The 24,650-nt window shown below is 54.9% G+C and overlaps 2 protein-coding genes across 4 annotated transcripts in view; both read left to right on the forward strand.

Annotated features, from left to right (window-relative positions):
- The window catches only part of CADM3 (cell adhesion molecule 3), a 29,117-nt gene extending 23,846 nt beyond the window's left edge, over window positions 1-5,271 (forward strand). For 2 of the 3 annotated variants that reach the window (XM_027611303.1, XM_027611304.1), the window contains 4 exons: window positions 86-176; window positions 599-768; window positions 3,300-3,425; window positions 5,030-5,271. In XM_027611303.1, the coding sequence (XP_027467104.1) occupies window positions 86-176; window positions 599-768; window positions 3,300-3,425; window positions 5,030-5,148 (506 nt within the window). In that variant the 3' untranslated portion in view covers window positions 5,149-5,271. The remainder of the gene's footprint in view (window positions 1-85; window positions 177-598; window positions 769-3,299; window positions 3,426-5,029) is intronic. The other variant, XM_027611305.2, reaches the window with a different exon arrangement.
- Window positions 5,272-8,689: 3,418 nt separating this feature from the next.
- ACKR1 (atypical chemokine receptor 1 (Duffy blood group)) lies at window positions 8,690-10,258 on the forward strand. Its single transcript, XM_027611307.1, has 2 exons — window positions 8,690-8,825; window positions 9,237-10,258. Exons 1-2 carry the CDS (start codon window positions 8,802-8,804, stop codon window positions 10,206-10,208), a joined length of 996 nt encoding a protein of 331 aa, XP_027467108.1. The 5' UTR covers window positions 8,690-8,801; the 3' UTR covers window positions 10,209-10,258.
- Window positions 10,259-24,650: the final 14,392 nt, after the last annotated feature.

Genomic DNA, 24,650 nt, shown 5'->3' on the forward strand with positions numbered 1-24,650 from the left:
AATGTGCAACTGGACGATGGCGGGATGACGGTCCTCTCCTGGACGGTGTGGCTGTTGTGCGCTGACGCCCTTTCCTTCTCCACAGACACACCGACGGCGAAGATTAGGCCAGACCCCCCACACCCCCGCGAGGGCCAGAAACTGCTGCTCCACTGTGAAGGCCGTGGCAATCCCGTGTAAGAGGATCCGCCTCCCGGCCCTGGCACACCTCCGCACCTCACACTGTGACCTTCCCTTAGCGTCTCCCCATCACCCTCCACTGTCAGCTTTTCGCCTTCCCTGCCCCTGCCCCGCGCCGTCCGTCCCCCGCCTGTTTCTCCTGCAAAGCAGCAGAAGGGGGACACTCTCTGGCTGCCCCCGAGGTCCCCGTAGGATCCACCAAGTCACAGTCAGATACAAGTTAGGAAATCGCCCTCAAGCCTCAGGTCGAACCCCAGGGGGTCACCCCTCCCTTCAGCACCTCGTGCCTGCGGCCCCTGTAAGTCCTTCAGCCTGCGCCAAACCGTCCGTGACTTCCTCCACCCAGGTGTTTTCTGGTCTCCCTTCAGCCCCCTGGCCTGCTCTCTCCCAAACGCGTGTGATTTCTCTGCCTCCGCAGGCCCCAGCAGTACCTGTGGGAGAAGGAGGGCAGTGTGCCCCCACTAAAGATGACCCAGGAGAGTGCCCTGATCTTCCCCTTCCTCAACAAGAGCGACAGTGGGACGTACGGTTGCACGGCCACCAGCAACATGGGCAGCTACAAGGCCTACTACACGCTCAACGTGAACGGTGAGCCCTCCCAGCCCTCCCCCGCATCCCCCTTGCCCTGTCCGCCCACCCCACGCCCTGTGTCTCGGCGGGCTCCTGAGAGCACCCCTCGCTGTACCCTGGGGGCAAGGGAGGGGACAAGAGCCCACCGCGGAAGGGCCTGGGACTTGGGCTCTAGGTGCACTCTGGAATGTGTAACACGGAAGCCATCAGCAGGATGGTGGACTCTCGTCTGCCTGCTTAGCACTGATGGCCCGCCGGACCCTGCCCTCGCACCCCAGCGCTCCCCAGGCAGCAACGACTGCAGTTCTGTGTGGAGAGGCCCCAGCGTCTCACCAGGGCCAGTGTGGGGGTTCCCCTTCCCAGTGGGCTGTCTCAGGGCTGCCACTCCTGTGACCCGTGGGGGACACGTGGTGCCACCACCATCTCCTCGCTGCAGACCTTGGACAGGGTAGGGTGGGTCCAGGCAGAACACAGAGGTCCGCCGGTACGACGCTGAGACACAGGGCATTTTCTCCGGTGCTTTATCTCCCGGAGACACTAGTGATGCTTCTTCTCTGAAGCTCTTCCCAGAGGTGTGACCCCAAAACCCAGGCGCCATGACAGGCTGGAACAGTGGCCCCCCTTATTGGAGAGTGGGCAGAATTTTTGAAGATCCCGGTGGCAGTGGGGTCCTGCCAGAAAACCTTATAAGCCCATAATAGGGGAAAGGCATTGTCGGGGGAACACCAGAGGCTCCCTTGCTGGAAATGCCCGTTCAGTCAGTGAGGTGATGGCAGTCGGACCTCCCATGGATGAGAGACCTGAGACCCGTGGGAGTGGGGTGTTCGTGTGGACGGGGTGGATGTGACTCCAGGACAGGCCTGGGCATGTGGGAGCTGCCTCAGCACCACAGGCGAAGCTAGTGTAGGATGCCAGCAGCAAGGACCAGTGTCAGCCCCCGGATCTCCCCCCACCACCTCAGAGGGTGACCGGCAGGGCGCTGAGAGAAAGTTCTTGGCCCCTGTGGTTGGTGGTTGGTCTCCTGCGGCCCGCCCTCCCCCACCCAGTCCTGTCTCACCACGTCCGCTTCCAGTGCTGACACCTGGCGGTAGGAGGAGGTTCTGCATCTCCTTCCAGGCGTCTCCTGAGCAGTCCCCGCCCCGCCAGCCTGGAAGGAATAAAGGAGTTCCAGCAGAGACAGGGATCTGTAACTGATGACCCCACACGTCATTTTGGCCATGGGAAGCTATGTTTTTCTAAGGGATTTCCGTTTCCATAGCCTTGGAACAATTATCCAGGATTAATTTTTTTTTTTTTTTTAGTGTGGACTGTGTGTCACCTGCTGCCCGGGAGAAAGACAGGGGCAACGTCCCTCTGCTTCTTCCCACTCAACACCCTCACGCCTACCCCGTCATATCATGGAGCCCCCAGGCCAATCCTCCCCCCACCCCCAAGCAGAGCATAAAAAACCAAAACATAAATGTTTTCTTGTCAAATTAGGCATAGCAACAGTCAAGGAACCAAGAAGCTGGCCCTCCTCAAGAAGCTTGAGGAGACATAAGATAGGAAAGAAGAAATATATAAGGAGTCAGTGAGGCATCAAGACTCAAACTGAGTCTGTAGGAAAACAGTAGCACTCCCATGGGTGGGAGAGTTGTATCTACGGCTAATGTAATTTTGGACACATCAGAACTGTATCCTGGGCCTGGGCACTGTCTCGGACATTTGGGACCCAGACTAGGCTGCTGCTGTCCGTGGCATGCCTGGCCCAGTGTGTCCTCTGAGGATCTACACCACCCTCCCCTGTAGATGCTGCAGTGGAGGGCAGAGACATTAGCCACCATGAGAGGAAGCTTGGGGTGGGGGCGGGGGGGTGTGGCATCCATGAAGGAAGTCTTTGCCTTTCCCACAAACCTCTGGACGGTGGGATGTGATGCTGGAGTCCCAGACCTCCCGGAGGAGGCATGCTGGAGGACTGGGATTTCGTTGGATCCCGGAACTGGGATCCTTACACAGCAGCCATAGTCCATGGCACTCTGGGAGGTGCTGTCAGAGTCCCCCTTCCCAGCTTCGTCGGTGTTTCACTGCCCCTCCTCTGTCTGGTCCCTGGGGGGCGGGGAATAGTTTGGAGGCCCCCCTAGAGAGGCCAGCTCTGAATGGCAAACAGACAGGAGGTAAGCGGGCCTGGAGGAGATAGAAAGAATAGTCTGATACCCCCGAAAGTAAAAGCAAGAGCGAGAACAAGAACAAGAGACGATGTAGGCGTTAAAGCAGTGAACTTTGACCAAAGCTTCCATGCCAGAAACACAATTTAAAGGGTTGAGTGTGAGCAGATTTGTCCATTTATTCAGGAATACATAATTTTTTAGAACAATTACTGCGTTCCTGACACCATGTAAGAAGAAAGGGTACAAAACAAGGCAAGGCATATCCCTCCTGCCGTATGATCCAGCCCGTTCTGTGGGCGTCAGCCCGTGTTCTGTGCCGAGTCCGATTGCCCACGACCAGGCCAGAGACGCTCGAAGACCAGGGCTCTCCCCAGGTCTGACTGTGTGCGTCCCTCCCCGCAGACCCCAGCCCGGTACCCTCGTCCTCCAGCACTTACCACGCCGTCATTGGTGGGATCGTGGCATTCATCGTCTTCCTGCTGCTCATCCTGCTCATCTTCCTTGGACACTACTTGATCCGGCACAAAGGTCAGAGGCAGCGGGGAGCCGGAGGGCAGGTAGGGAAGCAGCCGGGAGCCAGCTGCAGGACGGGCCTTTGGGGACTCAGCTGGCCCCTTGGAGTGTGAGAGGAAGAAAGAAGACAGCCAGCCCTGTGATGACTGAGCACCACCAACCCCGCAGTACAGCCCGATCCCTCGGTGATCACCCAAGTAAAATGGAGTCTTCGCACTCAGCCTGCTGCCGCTCCCACAGCGCTCCGCCCCCAGGGTCTCGTGCTTTCGGGCAGAGACCTGCCGACTCTGCCACTGCGTCCCATCTCTTCCTGCGCTGGCTCCCTTTCTCATCTCTTCGTCCTTTGGTCCCCTGGCGCCTTGTCCCCACACCGTGTCCCCTCTCCTGTATCCATGCCTGCTGACTCCTCACAGACTTTCTCCTCCGTGCTTGCTTTAGCCAGCAGTCCAACTGCATGGGCTGACCCGGATCTCAGCTACCTGCACATGGCTGACCTGCAGTTTCCCTGTCCCCAGCCTAGTGGGGCCATGCATGCACGCTGTACACCTACTCACATGTACACACATGCTTGTGCACACAGGTACACACACATACATGCACACACGGAGGCATGCATGTATACATACACACTCACATGTGCACACGGGTATACACATACATGTACACACGGAGGCACACATGTATGCATACTCACATGTGCACACGGGTGCACACACATACACGCATGCACATATGGAGGCACACGTATACATACTCACGTGTGCACACAGGTGCGCACACATACATGCACGCACGGAGGCATACACGTATACATACATGCGCGCACAGGAGCACACACATACACACGTGCACACACGGAGGCATACATGCATACTCACATGTGCACACAGGTATACACATGTACATATGGAGGCACACATGTATGCATACTCACATGTGCACACAGGTGCACACACATACACACACGCACATATGGAGGCACACATGTATACATGCACACATGTACACACATGCACATATGGAGGCACACATGTATACATACATACTCGCATGTATGCACAGGTGCATGCACACATGCATACGTGCACACACACAGGTACACACAGACACCTATGGGCACACACCTGTACATGTACACACTCACATGTATGCATATACACAGAGGCACATACATGCTTATGCACACATACACACAGGTACACACAGACACACATCTATAGGAGCACACATGTACATGTGTGTACTCGCGTGCACACGCACACACACATGTGTAGGCACACATGCACATACATACACCCATACGCACATAACTGTGCATGTATGCACGCATATACACACACATGCACATATACACACGCACACATAGGGCTTTTTTCCTGTTTTATAAATGAGATTCTAATTAAGGACCGCATTCATTCATTAATTCATGAGGTGTGGTCAGGTGATGGATGTTGGCAGCAAGAGGCAAATTGGGTCAGGTGGGGAGGTAGAAAGCTCTAGGCAGGAGAAACATTGCAGGAGGAGGTGTGGTGGGCGGGCAGGGCAGGGGTGGGGGGTGGGCTTCAGAGGTGTGGAAACTGCTCCTGAAACTGACAGGAGGAGCTTCTTCCTCTCTGCAGGGACCTACCTGACACATGAGGCCAAAGGCTCCGATGACGCCCCAGATGCAGACACGGCCATCATCAATGCAGAAGGCGGGCAGTCGGGCGGGGACGACAAGAAGGAATATTTCATCTAGAGGCGCCCAGCCACCTCCTGCGCCCCCCAGGGGCCCCAAGGGGACTGATGGGGCCATCACCACCCTGGACTTGTACAGAGCGACCCCAGGGCCGCCCCTCCCGCTTGCTCCCCAGCCCCCCCCACCCCCCTGTACAGAATGTCTGCTTTGGGTGCGGTTTTGTACTCGGTTTGGAATGGGGAGGGAGGAGGGCGGGGGGGAGGGAGGGTTGCCCTCAGCCCTTTCCGTGGCTTCTCTGCGTTTGGGTTATTATTATTTTTATAACAATCCCAAATCAAATCCGTCTCCAGGCTGGAGGGGCAGGGGCCCTGGGTGAGGAAAGCAACAACCCTGGAGTGTTAGGAGGAGAGCGAAGGCGGAGGGGTGAGGACGGGGAGCCAAGCTGGGCTGGTGTGGGGGGCCCTCCCCGGCCCTCCGCCCTCTGTCCCCTACCACAGGGCAGCTTCCTGGCCTCCAGGGGACAATGGGGAGGTGGTGAGCAGAAGCTGGAGGGGGCTTTTCCTCTGCTAGTCACACACCTCAAGCTACGGACAGGGAAGCAGGTACCACCCGGTCACCCCTCCTCCAGCACATCGGGAAAGGGGTGAGTGGGGGCCCCGAGGAGGTGTGACCCGCAGGTGGAAGGCAGCCACGCAGGGACCCAGGGCTTCCGCATGGGGAGGACACAGGTCCCTGCCTGGAGGGGGTAGATCTGCAGGGGGAGGATGGTGGAGAGGGCCGTGTACCCCTTGCCCCCTGGGGCGAAGGAAGCCAGGCCCTGGGGGGAGTGCTCCAGCAGCTGTAGGAGAGGCGCTGCTCCTGGCCCCTGGCTCTGACCCGAGCCCCCCTGTCGCTCGGCAACCATTCCTCCCGTCTTGTGCCGCCTGTGCCCCTTCCCGTTCCCACAGCAGCCAGGCAGACATAACAACAAAAATACTAAAAGGCGCTTCACTGCACTGAGCTGTGTCCTGCCCAGACGAGGGGCGTGATGTGAACTCTGTGAGTGTGTGGTTATGGTGTCTGTGCTTGTCTGTGTGTACATGCATGTGCGTGTGACAGAGCTGGAGGGGCGCCCGGGCAGGAGGGGGCTGGGACACTTTGCAAAGGAGGGCTTCGGGTGCGGCGGGCTCCTAATCAGGCTGTGGACCTCCCCTGGGCTGTGGCTCCGTCCCCGTGTGTCCCAGGCCACCCTCAGTGCCCATGAGTCACGGAGAAAACAGTCCCAGGATATGTTTCGCTCAGTTGTCCATCTCGTCTCTCCCTAAAACACAGCATTCAAACCCTGCCTCAATTTCCCTTCTCAGAGCCGCGGAGTCAGTGCCACAGCCTTTGCTATGCACCCCTCAGGCCTCTCCCTGGCACTGACCCTGGAAGGACCGCTGTCACTTCTTTCCCCTATAGTCTGTCCCCGGGGCAGCAAGGGCCGGGAGCGAGACCTCGGTCTCCTTCCCATTTCCACCCCTGCTTTTGATTTTCTGTCTTCCTTCATTGCCGTGGAGATGAGGTTGCCCACACTCCCGGAGCCAGGGTGCCCCTCGGCCCCGCTCACCCACTCCGGCACGTCCTCCCTGCTGCATCCAGCAGGCTTGCCCACCCCCTCAGTTCAGGTAATAGCCTCGTGACTCTTCCAGCCGCTGGTTAGGGCCCTTGGACACTGCAGGCACGCCCCACCTCAGCCAGGGCCCCCCCCCCCCCCCACAGCAGCAAGGCAGCCTAGGGCCCCAGGCCTGTCGGCTCCCTGTCTCCCAGCACCTTTCCTCTTTGAGCTGAACCACTCTGTCCATATTACACAGAAGCCATATTTGTACGGGGGGCGGGGGGGGAGGGGCCGTTGTGCTGTGTGTGTCTGTCTGTGGGTGCGGGGGAGGGGAGCAGGGAGGGGATCGTGTATCTTTATAATCTTTCTAACTCTCCTGTGCTAATCTCAGAGGGGCCACCCTCAATATATCTGGATTATCCGTGTCGTCCGGCTGCCTCCTTCTTGCTCCAGTTGGGACGTGTGCGTGTGAGGGTGGTCCTGCTGGTGTCCCCTGCACCCGGCGCCTCCAGGGGTGGCGTGCGCCTTGCCATGCCCCTCTCCCAAGGGCATCCCTGTATGGAGACCACAGAACTCTCCAAGGGAGAGAAGGGTGTTTAGCCCCCTTTGGGGTCCTGGCTGGGTCCTTGCTTTCCAGCATGTTTGGGGAGAGGTGTCTGACTCCTCCCCGCGGCCCATCGCCAGGCAGTGCCAGAGAAGGTTAAAATGAAGGCAGAGACTCCACTAGCCCCACAGCAGGACAGACCCTCCCCAGGGACCACTGTCTAACCCGCTCATGTTGAACCTGAAACTGGAGTTGGCATCCTGGGAAGAAAGGGGATGCCGATCTGTGTAAGGCGCCCACCTTTTGTGTCTTGGCTTTCCTACTCCGGCTCCATGCATCCCTACCTAAATGCAAAAGAGCTTCTTGGTGAGATTGGAGTTGAAACATCCCATGCCGTCTTGGAGTGAAATAATGTCATCTAACCAGCTCCTGAGACTCCATGACTCACCCCTCCCAAAGTCCCGGCTGTTTCCCCACCCGAGAGAGTAAAATGCAGGGAAACATCAGAGATGTGCAGAAGCCGGGTGGGGGTGGGGGCTGCAGAAGAGCAGAGGTGTTGGCTCAGGGGCCTGGTCTGCAGAGTCCATGCTTTCACTCTGCCAGCCACAGAGAAATAGAGGACCCCACCCCAGTAAGGGACTGCGCACGTTGCTGAGATGCCAGGCCCGTGCGGCCATTCCAGAACGTTTATGTCCCCCAACAGAAATATGAATAGAGATTACCCCACAGGCAACCGTCCCATTTTAAAACATGTCCCATTGTCCCCCAGAGCCTGCTTTAACTTGTCAGGCCGTGGGTTGTGCTTGGTATGGAAAACGCATTCATTGCGCCCATAGGTGGCTAGACAACGCCCAATCGCTCCCCAAAGTAGCTTCATTATGTAGCCTTGACAGCTGCCCCCCAGCTCCTCCTGTCCTCACACGGAAACACCCAGACACCTGCCTACCACCTAGCACTCGGATATGTGCATGCGACATACAACACACAGCCACACACATAGACTGGGGCACCCACGGCGCTGGGCGCTGGGGCTATCAGCCGCCCGCGGATCCAACCCCAGGCACCACTCACACCCCCTCCCACAAATGTTGCCCTGGAGCCATCTTTCCCTGGATCCAGTTCAAGGGGTGGAGACTCAGTGAGAGTCATCAACTGCCCCTTCCCTCCGCCTTCCCAGCAGGTCTCTTATCTCTGTCTCACAAGTCACCCCTGGCCCCTCTTCCTTCCTGGTGCTTGAAGACTCTGTCCTTGCTGGAAACCCCCCTGGCTTCTCAGCCCCCCTTTCCACCTTCGGGAAAATACCCACTATCTGCTGGCCCGCCTTTTTCCTTTCCTGAGCGCAGGTCCACACCAATGGAATCCAACCTCAAAACAGGAAGCCCCGGGCTAGTGCCCCTTCTGCTCCTGAGGCTTAGGCAGGCCATGGGCGTGGGGCGAAGGCTTCCTGAATGCCCAGCTCCCCCCCGCCGCCTATCCCATGGCCCTGCCCAGAACTGATGGCCTTCATTAGCCCCTGGCACTTATCTTGGAGCCGCAGCTGCCCATAGGACGTTCCCAGCCCTTCTCTCTGCCTGCCCTGAGTCCAGCAGTGCCATGGGGAACTGTCTGCAGCACCAGGTGAGTGCGGGGCCAGGCCCACAGTCCCCCATCTCTTTGCCCCACCACCTCTTTCGGTCTGCCCCGGGGGGGGGGGGGGCTTTGCACCTCTTTCCTTCTCCACTCATCTCTTACCCTTCCCTCTGTTTCCTTTTTCTCCTTCTTACTCTGGTCTCCTGGGTCCCCCATCCATCCGGGTCCCTGGCGCCCTGGCCCTGACCTTGTCTGGCTCTTGCAGCCTGTCCGGTCCCCTCCCCTGCTCTTCTGCCCAGGTTCCGAGGCTCCCTGTTCCCACCTCTCCCACTGCCCCCACTGTGTCCCCTCCTCCAGGCTAGCCTCCCCTCCATCTCCCCCACCCACCCCCTCATTCCCAGGGACTCCTCAGTGGGGTAAACAGATGATCTGACTGTCCCCTCTGGGGCTGTCCTCCAGGTGGCGGATGAGGACTCTACTAAGTTCCCCTTTGGAGACGATATTTGGGACGAGTTTAATGATTCCTATGACCTGAACTATAACTACAGCAATGTGGACGCAGCTGCCCCCTGCCGCTCGTGCAGCCTGCTGGACAGCTCCTCGCTGCCCTTCTTCATCCTCACCGGCGTCCTGGGCATCCTTGCCGGCGGGGCGGTCCTCTTCGCGCTCCTGAGACCTCTCTCCCACTGGCAGGTGTGCCCCGAGCGGCCTTTCCTGGTACAGCTGGCCATGGGCAGCACCCTCTTCAGTACTGCAGTGCCCATCCTGGCACCGGGGCAGAACAGTGTCCAGGGCACAGCGCTGTGCCACCTGGCCCACATGGTCTGGTATGGCTCAGCCTTTGCCCAGGCTCTGCTGATAGGGGGCCATGCCTGCCTGGGCCCCAAAATGAGCGCAGGTCAGGTCCCCAACATCGCCCTGGGACTCGGTGTGGGACTCTGGGGAATGGCTATCCTACTGGGGCTGCCAGTCACCCTGGCCACTGACACTTCCCGTGGACTCTGCTCCGTGACATTCAGCAAGAGCCACTGGTTTCTGCAGCTGTCACACGTCATGGCCTGTTTCACCCTCTTCACCTTGTTGCCACTGGGTTTGCTAGGAGCCAAGGTGCTGATGAAAATACTGGGCAGGTGGCCGTGTCCCTGGGTCAATGTCCTGTGGGCCTGGTTTGTGTTCTGGTGGCTCCATGGGGTGGCTGTGGGCTTGGACTTTCTCGTGAGGTCCAAGACCTTGGTCCTGTCGACATGTCTGGCCCAGCAGGCCCTGGACTTGCTACAGCACCTGGCGGAGGCCGTGGCTATTCTGCACTGCGTGGCCACACCCCTGCTCCTGGCCCTGTCCTACCACCAGACGGCGCGCACCTCCCAGCCCTCCCTGCCCCTCCCGCTCAGACGGCCTTCTCATCTGGACACCGAGGGGGGAAAGTCCTAGCTCTCTTCCTACCTGTCCGCCTGCATTAAAGTCTGCGCTGCTTTTATGAAGCTGGTGGTTTCTTATTTTATCCAGGGACACAGAGGAGAGGAAGGAGCATGGAGAGAGAGGCATTTCATGCCAGACCTTCCTGCCGGCATCTGTTTCTCTAGCCAGCCTGGGGAGAAAGTGAATGATGTACAAACTTCCTCAGGGTGCACAGATGTTCTCTAGAGGTGTGGGGTTACTGCCGTCTCAAAGGGGGTGGGAGAAGAGATGCCAGAGTATGAGGGGAGCAGGACACCTGAAAACCTAGAAGACATGAAGGAGGAAGAGACACTGCTCCAGAAAGCAAGTGAAACAGGAATAGAAACCGGAGAGAGAAAAACAGAAAAGAGAGAAGATCTCAGAGCATGTCTTCCCACCCTGTCTGTCTTGTCCAGCCTTCCTCTCTGCCTTCTGTGTCCCTGACACCTGTTGGCTTTGCTTAGAGATCAGGGAGAGAAGCATCCCGGGGGGGGGGGGGGGGGCTCGCTTAGTCCAGGGAACATATCAAGATAATTCCAAAAGGCACTTCCTAGGAGTCAATTCCCCGAGGTTCATTTCTCGGCAGGACCTTAATCCCTGTGTGTGTGTGTGAGTGTGCACACGTGTGTGTGTGTGTATGTGTGTGTGCATCTGTCTGTCTCCATCTGTTGGCACCTACATCCATGCTGGGTGCATGCATGTAATACCACCGGTCCGCGTGTGGGTGCCTCTCCCTCAGCGTCCGACCACACACAGCTGTGTGCCCGCCCTGCTCTCTCTCAGACTCTCCCTCCACTTTGCTCCACTCTCCATCCTTGTTTTCAGAATGTGGAATCAGGATTAACGACTCACTCCCTACCCAAATAAGTTCTTTCCCCTGGCGTCTCTGCCGAGTTTTCTCTGTGTGTCTGTGTGGGATGCATACAGGTGACCAAAAATCAAGACGTTGAGAAGGTTGAGGCACTTCAAGGGGAGGGGTCTGACCTGACTCATCTTCTGCTTAGAATCCAAATTTCCCCTTTGAACCCAGCTATACCCCCGATGCTCTGGTTGCATAGTCATGGTCCTGGAGGCTTTTTCTCCAAGTTTGGGTAATGGTTGGAAGGACAGTGGATAAGCCCTCTCCATAAGGGACGCAACTTCTACTGCCACCAGCAAATCCCCCCTCGACCCAAGATGCCACACACCCAAAAATGAGTTTCTCCCTCCAACCCAGTTGAAAGCTGGGGAAACTTGAAGGATACCTTCCATTGAATCCGGACACAGCCTGTCCTGTCTTGTAAAGACGTGCTCTAACCTGGCTTTCCCCTACACCGTTTCTGCTCGCCTCCGGGCTTGGAGACAGCTAGGAGAGTGCAGGAGAGGAGCAGGCACGAGCTAGAACATCCAGGGCAGGCGGCGGAGAGGCTCGGGAATTTTCCTGGGTGGGTGCGTGACAAAGCCTCCAAATCCCCCACCTCCTGTCTCTTAGCAACCATCGGGGGAGCTGCTGATTGGTGCATCCTAAATTGAAAGGCGGGACTTAGGGCCCATGGAACCGCGGGAGGCGTTCTGAGACACAAAGGAGAGAAGGGAAAATGAAAAGAGAATTTACAAACCTAATTTATGCTAAGGCCTCCAACCACAGTTCGCGAAGGCGGCACAGGGATTTCTCTCTCAGCCTCTTTACAGAGACTCCTCCTCGGAACCCGCCAGCCCCGCTCCCTCTCCATCCTACCTGACATCCCCCGACCCCCTCTCCGGGCAGCGAGACTGACCTAGTCCACGGGCAGTGGAGGGTGCTCTCGGTCCTGAAACCTGCAGGGTCAGCCTGATACTCTGGAGGCTGTACTCCAGCCCCCGGGGCTGTGCACCCCCGCCCCAGCCCCGGCCCCAGCCCTGGCTCCAGCCCCGGCCCCTAGACACAAACTGCGTCTGCAGGGTCTCGCTGGAGAGAAGCCCAGACAGCCCCTATCACATCTCTCACCAAGCCAAGGATGAGGCAGAAGCTGGTGGCTGATAAGAGGTCCGGGAGTTTGGGGCGGCCTCTTCACGCTTATCTCCTGCCCAGCCCACCCCTGCCCTGCCGTTTTGCCCCAGTCTTTCCCCGCGACCCTTTCCTGCACTGTCTACTGCACAGGGATGCTTCTTCTGTGCGCCTCAACCTGACTTTGGATGTTTCTTCAAGACTTTCCTGGGGTCCTCCCATCCCAGGTTGTCACCCCAAGCCATCTAACCCACCCACCGCACGCCACCGGCCTCCCCCAAACTGGTCTGAACCTGGCATCCTTTCAGCAACCCCTCGGGAACCCAGCTCCTGTTTCCTTAGAACCCTTCAGAATTTCATCTTAGGGTTGGCAGGGACATTCGCTGTGTCTCAGTTAGTGCCCCCCCCCCCCCCCGCCCCGGGCTAGAGGAACAATCCTCTCCGAAAGATGAGAGCAGGGAGCAAGCAAGGGTGGGGAGTTCACCTTGCCCTGGGGAAGGTCCATCCACACTGCTTCCGGGGGGAGACTTATTTCTCCGGGGAAGACTGATGATCACAGTGATACCCACAGTTCATTTATTCCAGGCTGGGGTCCCTTCCCAGAGGTGGCAGGAAACAGATACCTGTCCTCACACCCTTTTTCCCACCCCCATGTCCGAACCCCACAGCCCCATCATCACGTTCCCCCAGAGGTAGCCCTCTGAGGAATTCTGATTGAAAATGTCACTGGGATTTCAAACCCAATTCTTCGCCAGCTCTAATTGCCAGGGATTTGCCTGAAAACCGTCGTATGCTCTCTAATTATTCTGACAAGAGCAGCCCGCCGTCTGGGCACAAGGAGAATCGCAGCTTTAATTAACAATAATGCACCTTGCAGACGAATGTGACTGTTTAGGTTAATTAACAAGTCCAAGTCCTTCCAAACCGAATCCGCACATCTTCTGAGTGATTCGGGCAGGAGGGATGTGGGGCACGCAGGGGGTGGGGCCAGCCGAGAAATGAGTTCAGCAGAAGTGGGCGTCAGCTTTCATCTCTCCCGTGACTACCTGGTGCTGAGTCTCCAGAGACCCCCTTGAAAAACTGGTTTAGGGGAACTGGGCGGGGGGCATAGCTGTAGAGGATTTCAGCCATCTTTACGTCACACTTACATTTAGGAAATCTTTCCAACGCAGTTGTATAAACGAGAGGAAGGAGTCCTTGCAATTTCTCAAACGTGTCTAATTCACCATCCAGGTGTTTGGGAACTGGATTTCCAGCATGAGAACCCCAACTGCCCCAACACTGCCATGTCTCTCCGCCTTCCCTGGTACCATGTTTTGGCGGTGTTTAAAGTTGTCTACTCCCTAAGATTCCCAGATAGTGTTCCAAGTCCCAGCCATGTCCTTCTCAAGGCTTATGGTTTGAACTTTTTTCTTGAGTCTTTCCCTCTATCCTGAAAGAAAAATACACTGTCTACGGCTGCAAACTGCCTCTTTCTGAAGGACCTAAGCCTGATCTTCTCCCTCGAAGTCGGGTATTACTAATGCTTGGGGAAGGGGGACTCCTAGGTCTCTTGGAAAATCCAGTGAAAGTGATGAAATCTCTCTTTAGGAAGATAGAATATTACACCCACAATTTGGCATTGAGTTCTTCCCCACCGCCCTTGGAGTTAAAACTCAACGGAGGAATTTCCATGATCAGACGGTAGGGGCTTCGTCTCCCCCTTGCTCAGGAAGCTTGAGGCCCAGGGACCTAAAGAACTTTCTGTTCTCTGAATGGGAAAACCCCGTTTGTACTCTGGGCTTTGCACTTGACATCTCTTCTGCCTGGAACACTCTTCCCTGTGCATTTTCCGTGCCTGGCTCCTTCTCATCCTCGGGATCTCAATACAAATATCGCCTCTTCCAAGACTCACCTTTCCTGACATCAAATGAGATGGAGCCCCTGGCCACTCCATGCACCCAGTTATTCTCTGCCAATTCAACTGAGATGTTTCCAGTGTGGTGTGTATCACACACTGAAATTGTCTCCTTTCTTCATTGTTTTGCTGACCGGTTTCCTGCTCATCTGCCCCTCCCCCCACCACAACAAAGCAAGTGTCGAGAATGCAGGAGCTTTTACTCTGTTGTGACTGACTTCCTCTCTTTAACATTCCAGCTAAATATGTGAATTAATTACTTTCCTATGAATAATGCGTGGTGCCCCAGCCTGGAGGGATTGGAGGCCCCCGGGACAAGTAAACACAGAATTCCCCCAGAACAAATGCCAGGGCCCAGAGCTCCTCCCCCCAAAGTCCCCCAGGGCATCGCTCCCAGCTATCCAGTCCTTTGGGGGCTGAAGAGACCGGAGGACTGTCAGCACAAGGTTTCTGGCCTGGGTGGAGGGAGGTGGGGCGATGGGCTAACTGGGGGATGGGCGTTAAGCGGGCCCTTGGGACGAGCACTCGGTGTCCTACGGAAGTGATGAATCACTGAATTCTACCCCTGAAACCAGTACTACACTCCGTGTTAACTAACTTGAATTTAAGTAATGTCTCGGAAGCAAAACAATAAAAGATTTCTGGCCGGGGAACCTGTTTTCTGTGTCCACTCTCGGGCAGCTGCCGCCGGGGGGACTCGCCGCCGTCCCCGAGTCACAGGTGGGAGGAGGGATGCTCGCTTTCCTTCGGGACGGCACAGCTCTGGGCATCGGGGGAGAGCTGGAAGGCCTGCCATCCTTCATCTTTACTGGAGGAAAAGTGAGTCCCTGGGGATGCCCCCGAGTCCCCAGGAGGCGGTTTTCCACTGGCTCAGAATCAAATTTGGAGTCCAGCCACTTCCTCAGATTTGATCACACTCAGGGAGGCAGCCCACACTCTTCGTGGACCTAAGAGACGTTTTGGCCTCCCTGCTGCTTGTTTCTTCTCCTTCCTTCAGTCCCAGCTCAGCTCAGTGCCCCCACTGCCCGTTGCCACCACCCCTCGGAGACCTTGGAGCTCTGGCTCCTTCTTTAGCCTGCTGGAGCCCACCCCCACCCTCCGCAGCAGTCCATTCTTTCCGCAGTTCTGAGCACTTGGTCAGGTTAACCCTTGAAGGCACTTAGGGGTGTGTAACTCATTTCACTTAAAGGATGTATTGAATGCCTCCTAAGTTCAGGACATTGGGAGAGGTCCCAGAAGACACAGAAAGGACTCAGACACAATTCTAGACATCAGCATCTCCCTGGACCCACCTGGTCCCTTCCTGTCCCCTTCCTTCCTAGGTTCTCAGGACTTCCCAGCTCTCTCCTCAAGAACCTTACACGTGTTTGGGTCCCAGGACATACAGAAACCCCACAAGGTCCTTGGTCACCTTGACAGCTCAGTCCGGGTTTCTACTTCACACCCAAAGACGCTTAGCAAATCACAAAGCCCCTCATCAGCGGGTGGTCCTGCCTCCCTGTGGTGGCCAGGAGCGTTGTTTAGTTCTTTACGTACAGATGCAGAGAAGACAGAAGAACGGAGGGCATTTTCCCTCCACACTTTTCCAAGGTGGGTGTGGTGGGTTATGAAAGTCGGTACAATGAGGGCAATTACCCAGAGGAGAGGGAAAAAGGGTGTGGAGCTTTGGGGAAGAAAGTGCTTTACAAATCAGTTGGCCCCTGTCTGTCTGTGACCCCCAAGGAAGAGGTGAGGAAGAAGTGGATCGTCTCTTCTAGCAACCTGGAAGCTCCAAAAGCATGCCCATGTCTCTCCTCTATGGCCACTCCTTCAGTCTCCAGGATGGGGCTGCTCCGGCCATGTTCTTGGTTGACAGAGAACAACCCATGGAAATCTCTGGGAGCACAGAGTTGGAGGGAAGTCCACTGGGGTAGAAAGAATTGCAGAAATTAAATACAATTTAATAGAAATTAAAACAAAACCTGTGTTTTAAAAAATCATTTGCACAGAAACAAGATGGAAGAGACCTGGCTCGACAGAAGTTCTTACTAAAAAACAAACAAACAAACAACTTAGAGGTTTCACTTGGCCACAGGCTAAAGACGATTCAGTAGTGTGTGTGGCAGCCAAAAAGCGAATGCAGACCCAAGCTGCAGTAAGAGACAAGGCAGGATGCTCCACCGCTCCTTCCTGCCCTGCACAGGCCAGTTTGGGAACCAAGGGCTCAGCTCTGGGGACCACACTAACAAATTAGAGCTCTTTAAAGGGGAGTGGCCGAAATGACAGTCCCCCACCCCCGACAGAGGGGCTGAAGGAGCAGGGGAGGCGGGGGGGGGGACCCCAACTCTAGAAAAATGTAGAAAACACACAGCTATCTTCAGGTCACTGAATGGCTGTCCTCTGAAGAGAGCATTAGAGAAATGTCCGCTGTAGCCTTAGAACTAGGGACACTGGATGGGGGAGAAGTAACAGATTGACTTTGGCTGAATGTTAAGAAAGTCTTTCCACAACTAGATTACAGATGACAGGGATGGGTTATAGCATTCTTGTTACTATAAAAAATAGACACATGCTCACAGGCACGCACCACACGTGCGCGCGCACACACACACACACACACACACACCAAGCTCTGCACTGCGCTGTGCTCTTGTTTTATTGTGCTGAAACATATCCGAGGATGGCCTTGTCCTTGTGGAGTTTAGAGACAAATGTGAGAGGCAGAGATTAGACACTAAACACACAGATAAATTGCACATGCTTTTTTTTTTTAAGATTTTTTATTTATTTATTAGAGAGAGAGAGAAAGGCAGAGAGAGAGCACGAGAGGGAAGGAGGTCAGAGGGAGAGGCGGACTCCCCGCCGAGCAGGGAGCCCGATGCGGGACTCGATCCCGGGACTCCAGGATCATGACCTGAGCCGAAGGCAGTCGCTTAACCAACTGAGCCACCCAGGCGCCCTGCACATGCTTTTTTAAATGCTGTTACAGGAGAACAGAACTGGTGTCTTGCAAGAGAATAAGAGGACAGATCTGATTTGAGTTATGAGCTCACAGTTACAGAAAGGACTCAAGTGGAGGCTGAACAGCAGCAAATCATCAGACACAGTAGAGGGATGTCCCATGCACTGGGACAGAGCCAGGACTAGTCCAGCAGCTTTTCCCCGAATTGGCAGTGCATCAGAATCGCCTGGGGAGAGGCTTTCAATAGTCCTTGACTCAATTCAAGATATTCTGAATCAGAATATTTGGGGCCAGAAGACTCTGAAACCCTTGTGATGATATGTTAAATGAAAGAGTTAGACCAAATTGCATAATTCTTTGATTCTGGTGTCTGGGTCTCACTTGTGATGATTTTAGTCTCTTTGCTTGGATCCTTGAATTAAAGTGCTCTGGTTCAGAGCTAGGATACTCTGGTCTCTTCCAAACCTGGTCTGTAGAACAATGAAGGGATTCTTAGCCAGATACGCCGCTGACCTGAATCTTTCCAAGAGGTGGGTACCATTCCAGGAACCAATTGCTGCAAAAAAAACTGTAGCTGGTGCCTGGGGTCCCTCTAGTGGCCAAAAGTAGTCACTTCGGCTCCCCTTCTTTCCAGACCCAGGTTTGGCCGGAAAATTATTAGCTGATACTGGCTCTAAGACGAGGAAGGGGCACTATGAAGAGAACGCAGAGAAGCCGAAATACGTGTTTTAGAAAGCTCTCCACTAGACTTAGCATTAAGAAATAGAGGTGGTAGAACTAAGGACCTGCTTACCAATTACATCCCCCCTGCCTGCCCCTCGTTGCCAAGCCTTGGATGATCTTAATTTAGATACCTTCCCCTAACCAGAGTAGACGGCTCTTCAGGATGCGCAGCCACCAGCCAGGGATTCCAAGATCGTCTCTGTTCCCTGGGAAAGTACACAGTGTGTGAAGACAGGGTGTCTGGACGGCTGGGTCGAGGCGTCCTGAGCTCTGTGACTTAGCTCTCCGGGCTTCAGTTTTCCCACTCGAGAAAGAGCAGGTAATGATGCCAGTCCCACCTCCCTCACAGGTCTGACCTGACGAGTAAATGAACTGACAGATGTGGAAGCTGTCAAATGAGTTACAGCTGGGAGGACATGCACCACGATTAGTATTAAAGAAGAGTCTGCCTTGCAGGCAACTGGGGAAGTGTCCGTTGCCTTCTGGGCCATTCACTCCACCTGTAAACTCCACCAGAAGGAGCAGGAATGCTGGGTGTCCCCTGTGTACCTCCGGAGGTTCCTGTGTCTCCACTTGGCCCAGGGACCAAAAGGCTAACGCAATGTGCCTGAGACAGCTTAACAAGAAGTGCCGAGGAAGTGTTCCTTTAAAAGAGAGGCTGGCCTGGCGAGGGCGATAATGGGGCTGTGGCAGGCATTTTCCTGGCATTTGGGCTGGATTTGGCTGCATTACAGTATTATTTAGGGCAGAGCATAAAATGTTCTTGGACTGCCAAAAAGCAGCAATCCCTCCCCCATGCTGTTTATGATACTGAACCTTGCCCCAGGGACCCCAAAATGACTACATTCCAGCTCTTCTCACATGGTCGCCTGTGGTTTCTGTCCCTTGGTATACGGGGTCTTTCCGAGGCTCCTTGCTGTGGGAGGTGGTGCGGTGGGGAGAACCTGTCTGCTCAGCAGGTGCTGAGCTGCCTCCAGCTCTCTGGCATAGATTAATGGCATATACTCTACACCCTTGCCATTCAAAATATGGGCTATGGATCACAGTATTGGCATGACCTGGGAGCTTGGAGGAAATATGGACTCTCGGGCCCTGCCCCAGACCTGGGGCTGAATCAGAATCTGCACTTTAACAGGATCCCAGGCAATTCATTTGAGAGCTGGAGTGTGAGGAACACTGCACGCTTCGGTGGCTATTCAGCCGGGCTGTCTTCATCCAGAGCCCCGCCCACACCCTTCCCCTAGCAGGTGAAGGCCTGGGTCCCGGAACCTTTCCCTTCTCCAGTCTCCTTGCCTTCCAGACTTGACTTCAAAATTCAGACATTACCATGCACTGGTGGCAGGACCTGCACATGCTTAGTTCCCATGCTTTACATAAAGTGAGAAAAAAACAAAAAACAAAAAACACATTCCCGTTCCTTCCCCGGCCTCCTTGGCCCCAAAAGTAGAGACGTTCCTCACATCTTCCCCCATGGGGCACCAGTCGGAGGGCAGGGTGTTGGAGAATGCAACCTTCCTGCCTTTCTGTCCTTCCCGTGTCCAGGCTGGGAGGGGTCCCCAGAAAGGGCAACTGTGGGAAACTGTCAGTAAGATCAGCGGTGAGGTGAGTGCAAGATCAGTCATGACTGAGCTTCCAGGGGTTGCCAAGGAGCTGGCTGTGAGCCGCAGGAAGGAAAAGCATCACTCCCTCTAGGTAGCAAAGGGACCCCAGAGCATCACGTGGGACCCAGGGTCTCACACCACGCACCACAGGCCTGGGGCAGGCAGGCAGCCCCACACGATCTTCAGCTTCTAGACCCTGAGTCTGAGCACCATGCCCTTCACACAGAGGCCAGGCTTCGTCTGCGTTTGGTGGCTCAGACCCGACCCCAGCAGGCTGTCCCCGTCCCCGGCAGAAGGAGGCACCCTGTGATGGGAGCGCGGGTGGGGGCAGTGGGAAGTCCTTGCAGATTCCTGAAAGGCCTGCCGTTGGACCCCTGCCTCTCATTGGCACACACCACCCCTCACCCCGGGGTCCCCCTTCAACACAGAATTCCTCTAAGACGGGCCATGAATTAAATAATAGACCATAAGTGCAATTTCACTTCTCAGAAATGTTGCTGCAAGGAGGTCAAGGGTCAAGTTGCTGACAGGAGACAATCAGGCAGCTGAGGTGGATTGGGAACCAAAGGGAAGAAGGAGCAGAGGTGGGGGCCCCAAGCTCGTCTTTCCCTGCCTCACGGTGGTGCCAAGGAGCAGGGCTGGTTCACAGGGCAAGATGTTGGCACAGATTCACCTTCTCCGGGGCAAGCAGGGCAACTAGGCTTTCCAGCCTCCTGATGGGCCTCTCAGGCCCCAGCCTGGCTCACCCCAAGACCACTCCACCTGCAGCAAGAAAGATTCTGAAAGCAGACCAATCAATCCTCTGGGAGTCACTGGCTTCCGGTCATCCTAGAGGAAATCCAGGCCTCAGCATGGCACGTGCGGCCCTCCCTACCTTCCCCTGAACCTGCCTCCCCGGCCTTGCCAATCATGCCAAGTTCCAGACATGATGTGTGACAAGCTGCTCCCCAAAGTAAGGCCTTCTGTCTTCCTTTGTGTCTCTGCGTGGGGCTGTTCCACTGGACTGGAAAGCTCTCTACACCTGCCCCCTCTGTCTGGCCAATGCCCACTCGTCCTCCAAGACCTGCCTCAGGTGTTCCTTACCTGCAGCCACCTTCTGTGTCCCTGCGACTGGGGTGGTGAGTTAGATGTACCTGTTCTGTGCTCCCAGAGCATCTTGGGATCATAGTTCGCACCCGGTGTTATTTTACCTCTGTCCTTGGGTGTTGGCCCCCCTAGCTTAGATGTCTGAAGGACAGAATCTATGGTTTCTTTTTTTTTTCTAAAGATTTTTATTTATTTATTTAACAGAGATAGAGAGCACAAGCAGGCAGAGCGGCAGACAGAGGGAGAGGGAGAAGCAGGCTCTCTGCCAAGCAGGGAGCCCGATGCGGGGCTCGATCCCAGGACCCTGAGATCATGACCTGAGCCGAAGGCAGCCGCTTAACTGACTGAGCCACCCAGGTGCCCTTACCTTTCAGCCGTGCTCGAACCTTGCCCAGGGCTGGACACAAAGTATACATTTTAGAAGTCTGTTGTATATACTGACGCATGTATGCAGGACAGAGGTTAAGTACCGAAAGGGAAAAATGGGGCCCTTAAATCAGAAATCATGCAATTTGTCCACGAACTGTTAGGAACCAGAAAAATCGAAGATTTGAACCCAGGCCTGTGTTCCAGGATGACTTTCAAGTGTGCTCCTTCCTCTCTCGCATCCAGCTGGTGGTGAGTCATATCAGCGCAGCCCTGTTGCTATATTTTCCATCATAGATCCCAGACATTCAGATCTGAGCTTCTGGGAGGGACCTAGAAGTGAATCGAGCTCAGCCCTCTTGTTCTCCAGCTGGTGGCTGAGCCTCAGGGATGTGGGGGCTTCCCCCATCCTGGTGATACTCCCAGCAAGGCCGTAGCGCCATCACAGACTGGGCCGGCTGGGATGGGAGGGGCTGGGGATGAGGAAGGGGCCAGAGAACAGAAGGCCCACTTCTCCGGGCCCAGATCAAGCTGAATCAAAGCAAGAGATATTTCTTGGACAGGAGCCTCCCCACCCTACCCCCTCCCCAAACCGCCGGGAGGGGGAAAAGGTGGCCTGCAGAACAGAGGATCTGTTTCTCCAGCCACGCCCACGGCCCAGGGGGAGAACTGAACAGAATCCATCCCTTGGAGCCCCCTTCCTTCTGGCCTCACCACAAGGGGCCACAACCAGATGGAGAAAACAGTTAAGAGGGTCGCACATTTACATACATTTGCATGTGTTTGCATATCCACACAAGAACATGCAGTTCATTCTCAGGCAGTTTTCAAGTAGATGTGATTATTGCCACCTTCAGGTTGTCATGGATAGATTTTGCTCTTCTCACTTTCCTTCTCACCTGCCGCCCACAGGCCCCCAGCCCCGGCACTGGACTCGTGTGGTGTGGTGAGAAGGACGGGGCTGAAGGGGTGCAGCAGGGCGCAGGGGTGGGTGGCAGGAGAGGTGGCCAGGGCAGCTCATGAGCCTCGGAACATGCTGCTCGGTCACATCTGCTGTGCTCACATAAAGGGGACAGCCTCGCTGCTTGGACCCTGGGCGAGTGGCTCTCTCTCCCCCCGTACAGTACCTCGGCCCCCTGGGCACATGGGACAGTGGCCTGGGATGCGCACTGTGTGCACAGAAGCTGGGAAGTCAGGCAGCAGGCTGTCCGTCCCCCGAATCTTACACTCTCACCCTCCTCAGAACCACCTTTCATACCGTTTGGCTCACACGGTGTTAATTCCCAACCATTTTTAATGGTGCCAAGGCCCGACAAGACCCCGAGGGGAGCCTGTTTGGTCTTCCAGGTTGTAAAACAGTTGGCAGGCCTGGCTGGGTGGTTGGAGAACACAAGAAAGAAAGGGCAGGTTGGGTCCTTGCTGTTCTCCCTGGCACGGAGAGGAGTCTGAGAAGCAATAAAACGTCAGGACTTTCCTTCTTCGGGTTCTGAAGTCGGAGAAAAGACGGTCTCTGCTGATGATTCCTGTGAGTTTGAAGATTCAGCATATAAATTAAACAAGAGTACAGTTGTACTGATTGCAGAGATGCATCATTCTCCTACACAAATTTGCTGATCACCCCATCAACAAGTATCTGCTGTGTATCTTCTGTAAGTCCTGAGCTTACTGGCCGACCCATAGCGGGCATTCAATAAATGGTGGCCGATTTTTTTGACTGCGATAGAGGTAGTACATTGACTACAAGCACGGAACTAAGAAATAAAAAACGTACCGACCCTGCCATCCAGGAGCTTGGGGCCTCCCAAAACACTTGCAATATCACACGAGTATTTAATAATGGAAGGGCTGTAATACAGTCACTGAGGGCAAAGGCACTGAAGGCAGAGACCAAAGCCGGATTCCCATCCATGTGACCAGGGACAAGCCCCAGAGCATCTCCGAGTCTCAGTTTCCACTGGAAGTGGACGAGCAAGTACCTGTTCCAGGGGTTACCTGGAAGATTAGATTGGAGAGCATGTAAAGGACTAAACACATTGCTTGGCACCGAGTCCACGGTCAAGAAGTTGGATGCAATAGAAGAAAGGTGTAATTTGGTACCCAAATACGTGGTTTGGAGTCAGGCAATTTTTAGAATTAGAGAGAACCTTAAAAACCCTCTAATCCAATGTTTCCCAAATACTGTTCTACGGATTCTTGCCAGTTTGTGACAAATCTTTTATCGGTCTCTAGCAAGATGTGAAAATAAAAGGTGATGTAGTAGTAAGTTGTGCTTTCTTTGGCCTTAAATTTTCTTCTTCTTCTTCTTTTTTTAAGATTTTATTTATTTATTTGAAAGAGAGACAGAGAGCATGAGCCGGGGGAGAGGCAGAGGGAGAGGGACAAGCAGACTCCTTGCTAAGTGCAGAGCTGGACGTGGGGCTTGATCCCAGGACCCTGAGATCGTGACCTGAGCCGAAATCAAAGGCTTAACCAAATGAGCCGCCCAGGTGTCCCGAGTTTTCTTTTTTCAATGGGCTGATACAAGGCAACTGGTAGGATTGCCAGTCCCACATCAGTCCTCCACTTAACGATGATTACTCCTGGTATTGTTCTCTCGAGGGAGCGTAAATCCATCAGACCAGCCTGGGAGCAGTCACCAGTCCCTTCGCCCCACGCGAACGCTCCCAGCGTCAGGTGCTGTCTCTGCTGGGACGTCCCGCCCCTGCAGAGCCCAGACGGGGCTCCCCAGACACATCAAAGTCCTCTTCTACACCCCTGCCCTTCAGACGGCAGAGCCCGTGGTTAAGCTCCATTCCAGGTCTGCAGGCATGTTGGGTTCCTCCTCCAAACCTCTGCTCCGTAGGCTAGGAGCATCTACTGAGGAACGACGCTGTGGGGACCGAGCACGATGAGGCGCGTGGCAGCACCCTTGTAAGGGTGAATGTCGTGTGATTGTCACATGCGTAATGACGGGAACTCCGTGGCCATCAGGAGGCCTTCGTACAGTGCCCACTCTTCACCATCAGCTTTTACTCCTCTGGACATGGGTGGCATGGTGGTGAGTGCTTCCCGCAAGATGTCACACCCAGACCTGGGCCTGATCGAATCAACCACCAGGAGTACAACGCGACAACAGCAGCATGGGGCGTCCTCAGGATCTTGCGTCCTACAGCTGTCACTCCTCCGCCCCTCCCAGCCGGGGCTCTGGTTTCCTTTCTGACCAGCTAACAGAATCCCCAGGACAGCTATGATTTGGGAGCAACTAGAAGCTTTTCTCTTTTTACGCGGGCTTCAGGTTTACAGCATGGTTTAATCTACCTGCTCCAACTTAAAATTCTTCGCTTTGGAGGAAATGGCAACACAAGAAGCATTTAAGGAGACTGCCTTTCCTTTGACACCTGTTCCCACCATGTCATGTCCTCTAAGCCCGTTGTTGTCTTCCTCACTCTGTTACATGGAATATTCCCTCTCAAAGCCATATGAAGTGACTATTTTGCCAAAGACTGATGCATTCTGCCCTTTCACCTGCTCACAGTGTCCTGAGAAGCGCCGTTAAGAGTGTGAGCCCTGGAGCCAGCTTGCCAGGGCTCACTCTGCTCTGTGTTGGTTTTTGACCTTGGGCCAGTGACTTAACCTCTTTGTTTTTTAGATTCTTCATCTGTGAAAACAAGATAAAATGTACACCATACTTCATCATGTTCTTCTGAGGAATCCGTGAGTTAATATATGTAAAGTGCTGAGAACGGTACCAGGTACCCAGTAAATCCTCAGTAAATATTGGGCATTAACGTTCTTCCTGTGCTTATAGGACCACGTGAACTTGCGGATTTGCTATGAGTTACGCTTTCCTCCTTACATCTTTTGTGCAGCTCTTTAT

Source organism: Zalophus californianus, chromosome 10, assembly GCF_009762305.2.
Source record: "Zalophus californianus isolate mZalCal1 chromosome 10, mZalCal1.pri.v2, whole genome shotgun sequence".
Lineage (NCBI taxonomy): Eukaryota > Metazoa > Chordata > Mammalia > Carnivora > Otariidae > Zalophus > Zalophus californianus.